Source organism: Penaeus vannamei, chromosome 36, assembly GCF_042767895.1.
Source record: "Penaeus vannamei isolate JL-2024 chromosome 36, ASM4276789v1, whole genome shotgun sequence".
NCBI lineage: Eukaryota > Metazoa > Arthropoda > Malacostraca > Decapoda > Penaeidae > Penaeus > Penaeus vannamei.
In genome coordinates, this window is record NC_091584.1 from 7,843,795 (window position 1) to 7,851,294 (window position 7,500).

At 34.3% G+C, this 7,500-nt stretch overlaps 1 protein-coding gene across 2 annotated transcripts in view; it reads right to left on the minus strand.

Annotated features, from left to right (window-relative positions):
- The window catches only part of oxt (Xylosyltransferase oxt), a 34,357-nt gene that overhangs the window by 3,658 nt on the left and 23,199 nt on the right, over nt 1–7,500 (minus strand). For both annotated transcript variants that reach the window (XR_011398158.1, XM_070114401.1), the window contains exons 10-15: nt 3,965–4,095; nt 3,467–3,643; nt 2,168–2,273; nt 594–808; nt 184–303; nt 1–70 (exon numbers count right to left, since the gene is read on the minus strand). The exon at nt 1–70 is cut by the window's left edge. Coding sequence is in view for 1 of the 2 variants with exons in the window: in XM_070114401.1 (XP_069970502.1) it covers nt 1–70; nt 184–303; nt 594–808; nt 2,168–2,273; nt 3,467–3,643; nt 3,965–4,095 (819 nt within the window). In the remaining variant the exon portion in view is untranslated. The remainder of the gene's footprint in view (nt 71–183; nt 304–593; nt 809–2,167; nt 2,274–3,466; nt 3,644–3,964; nt 4,096–7,500) is intronic.

Here is a 7,500-nt window from a genome sequence, read left to right on the forward strand (position 1 = left end):
GCCCAAAGGGAATGCCAAAGTTGCGGAAAACTTGCTCCTTAACATCAAAGTCTGTACCAACTTCAATGCTCTGAAATTTTTGAGTCAATGCCACGTTAAGTGATCTGAGGAAAATCTTTGATATTTTTTAAAATCATTAGGGATTAGTCAACTTAACATAAAAATCTTTTTATGGAATATTACCAAAAGCCTCTCATATCGCTGGTTAAAGAGTGGTCGATACTTGACATGTGGGAAGACCCATGTCTCAAGATGGAAAGTACCTTGGCCATCTACATTCCCTACATACTGCACCAGCTGACCCTGCATATAAAGATATACTCTATTAATGCACTTGCGATAGCATATTTTGAAGCTGAAAATAATAGTGGCTTGAATCTGCCCACACGCCAGCCACGGCGCAAGCTCCAATCCAGCGTCACACCGGCGGGATGGCCAGCAATTTTTTTTTTTTTCGGGTGTCTCGTATGTGGGACACCCATCGTAAATGGGCTAAGAACAAGAAAGCAAGTGAACAGAGAAAAGATATACATATATATTCACTCATCTATAAGCACAAAAGTTAAAATAGAGAGAGAGAGAGAGAGACTTGCCTTAAACTCATCATTGGAATGATATGAGTGTGCTTGAAGGACTCCAGTAGCATACAAACTGCACTTGCTATGCTTGGAACTGATGAGCTGAGTCACTGTGCGGGTACTTAGTCTTGCCACAGAGCTATAGAGAGTGAGCGCCACATCACTGCCACTGGTGTAGCGGTCATCGTGGTGATACCTGTTCTCCCAGTAGCTGTCTAACCCTGGTGTAGCTTTGATAAAAAGATTGAAACTAAATTACACTTTTTTCATCATGTGAAACATAGAGAAATAAAAATAAGGAGAATGATGATGATGATTCATAAAATAATAGCAATAACAACAACAAGAATTAATATCAAATAAAAAATGATAATGTTAAAATTAACTATTATTATTGTCATTAGTTCCTATAATAACAACAATGGTAATACTGATAATAATAATAATAATAATTATGATAACAAAAATAATCAAGATAAAAATAATCAGTATAAAAACAATGACAATCACAATTATAATAACAACAATAATAATAATAACAATAATGGACATCACCATAAATTATCTTTATCAACGCAATTATAGCCATTTCCACCATCACTATCAATTTCATTATCATTATCCCCATTATATTCATAAGAAATGAAGAATCAAAGAACTGAAGAACTTAAAAAGAAGAATGAGGAGGAGGAGGAGGAGGAGGAGGAGGAGGAGGAGGAGGAGGAGGAGGAGGAGGAGGAGGAGGAGGAGGAGGAGGAGGTGGAGGAAGAGGAATAGGAGGAGGTGGAGGAAGAGGAAGAGGAAGAGGAAGAGGAAGAAGAAGAGGAAGAGGAAAAGGAAGAAGAAGAGGAAAAGGAAGAGGAAGAGGAAGAGGAAGAGGAGGTGGTGGAAGTGGAGGAGGTGGAGGAGGAGGAGGAAGAGGAGGAGGAGGAGAAGAAGAAGAGGAAGAAGAAGAAGAAGAAGAAGAAGAAGAAGAAGAAGAAGAAGAAGAAGAAGAAGAAGAAGAAGAAGAAGAAGAAGATGAAGAAGAAGAAGAAGGAGGAGGAGGAGGAGGAGACAGAGGATGAGAAGAAGAAGAAGACGAAGGAGAAGGAGAAGAATAAGAGGAAGAAAAAGAAGAAGAAGAAGAAAAAGAAGAACAAGAAGAAGAAGGAGAAGAAGAAGAAGAAGAAGAAGAAGAAGAAGAAGAAGGAGAAGGAGAAGAAGAAGAAGAAGAAGAAGAAGAAGAAGAAGAAGAAGGAGAAAGAGAAGGAGAAGGAGAAGATGAAGGAGAAGAAGAAGAAGAAGAAGAAGAAGAAGAAGAAGAAAAAGAAGAAGGAGAAGATGGAGAAGAAGGAGAAGGAGAAGGAAAAGGAGAAGGAAAAGGAGAAGAAAAAGAAAAAGAAGCAGAAGAGAAGGAGAAGGAGGAGGCGAAGGAGAACAAGAACAAGAAGGAGAGGAAAGAGAGGAAGGAGAAGAACAAGAAGAAGAAGAAGAAGAACAAGAAGAACAAGAACAAGAACAAGAACAAGAACAAGAAGAAGAAGAAGAAGAAGAAGAAAAGCAAAAACAAAACCAATACAAAACCAAGACACCACAAAGCGACTTACAAGTGTAATAGGGTGTGTATAGCCATCCGTCCACCTGATTGATGATGGCCTGGCTGATCACTGCCTCAAATTTGCGGGCGAAGAAAAGATTGCGAGAGACCGATGCCTGAGTGGGAGAAAGTACAACAACCTTTATTTCTAATACACATAATCTTTAATAACATCTATCATTCAATAAATTATCAATATACATATCATATATTTCTGGAATTATTCCCAATATGATCGGATTTTTCCTCATGACAAAGGACAAAAAAGGAAATGTAAGTAGGCAAAGGAATACGTAAAAAGAAAAAACTAGGCAGGGGAAACCAGCATCAGTACTAATGATCATGGTCATGGAAATAATAATAATAACAATAATATATTTATTTTGGTCATATCAGTGATAATGATACTAGTAATGATAAAAATCTTAATAGTAATAATAGTAATAATAGTAATAATAATAATGATAATTATGATCATAATAATAATAAAATCAATAAATTTAAAAATAATAATAAAATAAAATAACAATAATAATAATAATAATAATAATAATAATAATAATAATAATAATAATAATAATAATAATAATAATAATAATAATAATAATAATAATAATAATAATAATAATAATAACATGAGTAATAACATCAATAACAATAATCATTGTAGTAGTTGGAGTAGCAGCAGTAGGAGTAGGAGTAGGGGTAGTAGCAGGATCAGGATTAGGAGCAGAAATATGAGTAGTAGGATTAGGAGTAGGAGAAGGAGTATAAGGAGCAGGAGTAACAGGATTAGGAATAGTAGGAGTTGGACTGTCAGTAACAGGAGTAGTAGGAGTAAGAGTAGAAGTGGTAGCAGCTGGAGTAGTAGGAATAAGAGTAGTAGTAGGAGTAGGAGTAGCAGGAGTTAGAGCAGGAGTAATAACAGCAATTGTAGTGAAGATGAAGACTAAGATGGGGATGAAGACAAAGATGATAAAGAAAAAAAAATACAATAACATTAACTACTAGAACAATGATAAAAATAAAAATTCTTATAATATGATTACTAATACAATTACTAATACTAATATTATGAACATCAACACTAACAATAACATTGATGAATAAGCAGGGAGAAAAACTGTCAAAATTACTAGTTTCAGAAAAGGACAGGAATCAGCAGGAAAAATAATATAAAATATGAAGTCCATCATATACCTAATTAGTTAATAAGCCTAACAGAAAAACATGAGACAAATGCATATAAAAGCATTAGCAATATAAAAATGAAATACAATACATATAATAAAATACACAACTGAATTACCTCCAGTTTGGGCCAGTCACCAGGCGTGAAGTCGTTGGGGGAGCAGCCACACCAGTCAACGATGTGCTTGTACTGGCACTTGCATCCGAGCTTTCTCTTCCAGTTGGTGACGTGCAGGTTATTGTCGGTGAAGGACTGGCAGTACTCCGAGTTTCGTAGGACTGTGTGGAAGAAGGACTGCAAGGACACAAGGGGATTTAATAAGTGTATTCCTAATAGTTTTAATGTCTTTTCATTTCTTTTTCTTTTTTTTCTTTCTCCTTTTTCTATATACAGCATTTTGTTTCCTTCTTTCTCACTTTCTTCTCCCTCCCCCTCTATGATCCTATTCCCTTTTATTCCCTACTGCACCCTCATTCTTGTTTCTTTCCTCCCTCCTCTGTCTCCCTCTTCTTTTCCCTCTCCAGTTAATTTAAACATGCAGTATCTATTTTATCCTTGCTTGCCCAATGTAAAAAGAATATGACAGTGTGAAAAGACAACCACTCAGTTACCCACCTCAGCAGGAAGTAAAGTGTATGAGTAGACTTTCTTCAGCCCGGTGACTAACTGGTCTTGACTGTTTACCACATAATTTACGAAGTCCCGATTCAGGCACAGCCAGTCACTCCCTCCATCCACACGAACACCTAAGAAGAAAATAATAACATTTTGTGTGTGTATATACTTGGTCTATAAAAATAAAATGCATACAAAACATCTTTTTACATGTTTCTCAGCATCCTTTACCTTACATACATATATGTGAATATACATGTATTCACAAAACAAAAAATGTATTACATTGAATATTTCTATTACTTCATACAGATAAACAAATATCTTTAATCTGTTGTATTAACAACTTATTAAGAGCAATGGTCAGACTCATGCTTGCTCCCACTGTTTTCAGTATGAACAAGTGATATGCTTCTTTTTACCTCCATCATTTACACAACATGCAAGAATAAAATACACTTTAGTACACTTTAAATCTCCCTTTGATCTATTAGTTCTATCAGTCGGTGACTAACACTGTCAAAAAACACTTAGTTTGTCTAAGATCCATTTTATGCCACTAGTGTTAGTTTTCCCATTTACAGGCCAGTGCCCTCACTGATATTTAATCTAAATCATTAACCCTTTAATGCTTTCTATACTGGCAACAAGCTGGTGTGGGTAGGCAGGAGCTTTGTTGTATTTCTGCACCAATAATTAAAATAATTAATATAATTATTAAAATCACTGAATAAACACCACAAAATATAAGTAAGAAAAATTTATGGTTCACTCTTCCCCTGCACATCTGTGTGGGTATGCCAATAGGCTACATTGTTATAAAACTTCCTGCATCTGCTGCTCACAGCAACTTAGTGCCACAGAGGTACATATCACAGAAGAGCTGTTAAAAACTGCCTGACAATTTTCTTTCTATTTTAAGAGGCAAAAGCCCTTCTCCCTGCTCCTAAGTCCAACTCCTTTGTGTTTGGGTGCAGAAACTTATTCATTTTTGTTGCTTGTCTTCCTGTCTTTCAAAAAGTATGACAATAGCATGATGCTTTATTGCTTTACATAATAAAAATGTGTTTTGGAAAATTTTTCTTAGCTGCCATACTCATATAAAGTCCTCTTCCCAAAAATCATAAGTCATCATATTCATGTTGAGTCCTAAGCCCTGTGAGCTTTCAAATACTGGGTAACTTTAACAGTTTTCTTATTCCACTAAATAATATGTATCTGAAATGTGATAATGAAATACATATTTCCTAAGGCTGCCGGGAGGGGGGTGCAAGTTCCAGGAATTTTGGATGTATGGGCTGAAGATTACAGTACAATATTTTTTTGTAAAAATACACCCCACCCTAAAAAGAAAAAGAAAAAAAACTAAAAATAATAATAAAAAGACCAGTAAAGTTCTATCAGTAGAATCAATGTTTAAATATCAGGATTTGAGGTATTTGTCATCATAACATGGTTGGGCATTATAAAAGAGGATGAAGACAGCTGATCATCAATCAAATGAGCATGCAGCTTGCTCAACACTGTATAGCCAGCTAGGTAGCTATACAAGCTAAGGATGATGGCAGTTGTGTAAACACACACTTGTGACTAGATATGATTATGGGAATTTTCCCCCCACTAAAAATGGAGAGAACAGACTCAAGCCCGTATGAAAATGGTGAGATATATTTTACACCCCCTTCTAACTATGCCCTGGTTAAGATCATTTAACAACAATAATATATGACATATATAAGGGGTTTTGGTGATGAAATTGAGATATTTCAGAAATATAGCAAAAGTCTGGTCCCAAGTGTGCTGGATTTTAAAAGTTCAACCTGTACATTGGAACAAAGGCTGGCATCTATCACCAGACACATTTATGTCATACTATGATTCTTTATCAGGTAGTGAAATAGGGGAATTATTCTGTCTAAAATCTGTATACACATTCATACCAGGATAATAATTCAGTTATACATATCTTTAAAACTGGGCTCAGACTACTCATGTGTTTGATATTGCGAGCACACAGCTACACATACATTTTTATTTCTTTTTATGCTTTATCCTGTTTTTGCTTTCTAATTCAAAAGACAAACATGACACTAATTATACTAGCTGGTGCAATGTCTGATAAAAGACAAGTACCATTTTCTTTTTATAATGTGGCCACTGTATTGCATCATGTCCAATGGCAACCATTAACAATTATCTACAGATATCAACAGAGCTACAATGCTTACCCTTCCTGCACTTAAGCCTCACTTGACCCTATAAAGAATTAAAAGTAAAGATATCTGGTTCACTTTGCAATGTTTACAAACTTTTCTTTTCAATCTTGTTATACACATAAGAAAATGCGTAAATATGATTTTTTTTCTAATTCATTTGTGAATTATCAATTCATGCAAATGTACATCTAAACATAGAAAAAATTCAGAAATGGAAAAGAGGATGAAAAAATATATACATATAAATACATACCCATATACATATAGATAGATAGATAGATGGATAAACTGACATATAGATGGATATGTATTCAAATATATATGTATATATCCCTACATATATATATATATATATATATATATATATATATATATATATATATATATATATATATATATATATATATATATATATATATAATACATGTATGAGTTTACATGTATGCATATGTATATAGGTATACCTAACCCTCTGCTACTGCAATAAATTGATTACACATGATAGCACAAATTTATTCACAAGTAGCCGATATTCCCACATATTTTGTTAATATCTTCCCATAAACACATCAACATGAAACATCCTTGGCAACATTACAAGTAACAAATTGAGAATATAGCACAAAATAAATGCTGAATTTATTGAGAATTTAAAGCAATATAAAGATAAATAAAGTTAATATATAAAAAAATCATAGTATTCTTAAATGTTCAACAAAGGCATGACTCGGTTGAAAAATTTGCCTAATGGCCATTAGAGGATTTCTTGGACTGTAACTTGTTTAACACTGAGTCCACAATGGCTGCGAGCCCATGTGAGCGAGCTAAAGTAATAAACTTTACGAAGCTAAGACCTATAGCAATGTCAACACTGGAAATGAGCAAGAGAGGGCAAGCACAAGAAGAGTAAACAATTAACTTTTCTCAACTGAACTTCGAAGTTCAAGCATCTACTCAATGAAGACGCAAAACAATTAGTCAATAAAAAGCTCCCTCAGTTTACTTATTAAAGACGTTATTCCAATACAAAAGACTGTAAATTGGTAAAAACTTTAGTGGGAAGTAAAGATCATTGACATTAATGTAATATCTGAGTAACATATATAAATACATCACCTAATAGAAATTTCATTTGCTGCACATTTTATTCATTAGCTATACCATCTATGATCATAAAGTTAATGAGTATGAATGTGAAAATAGCTGGTTTTGGCAGATGTTGTAGCCAAGCAGTGCATAGCATTTTTCCCCTTGTAACTTTCATGTTAACACACGGTAAGGTGCTGGTCTAGCAATCTTGAGGACCTGCATTCAATCCCA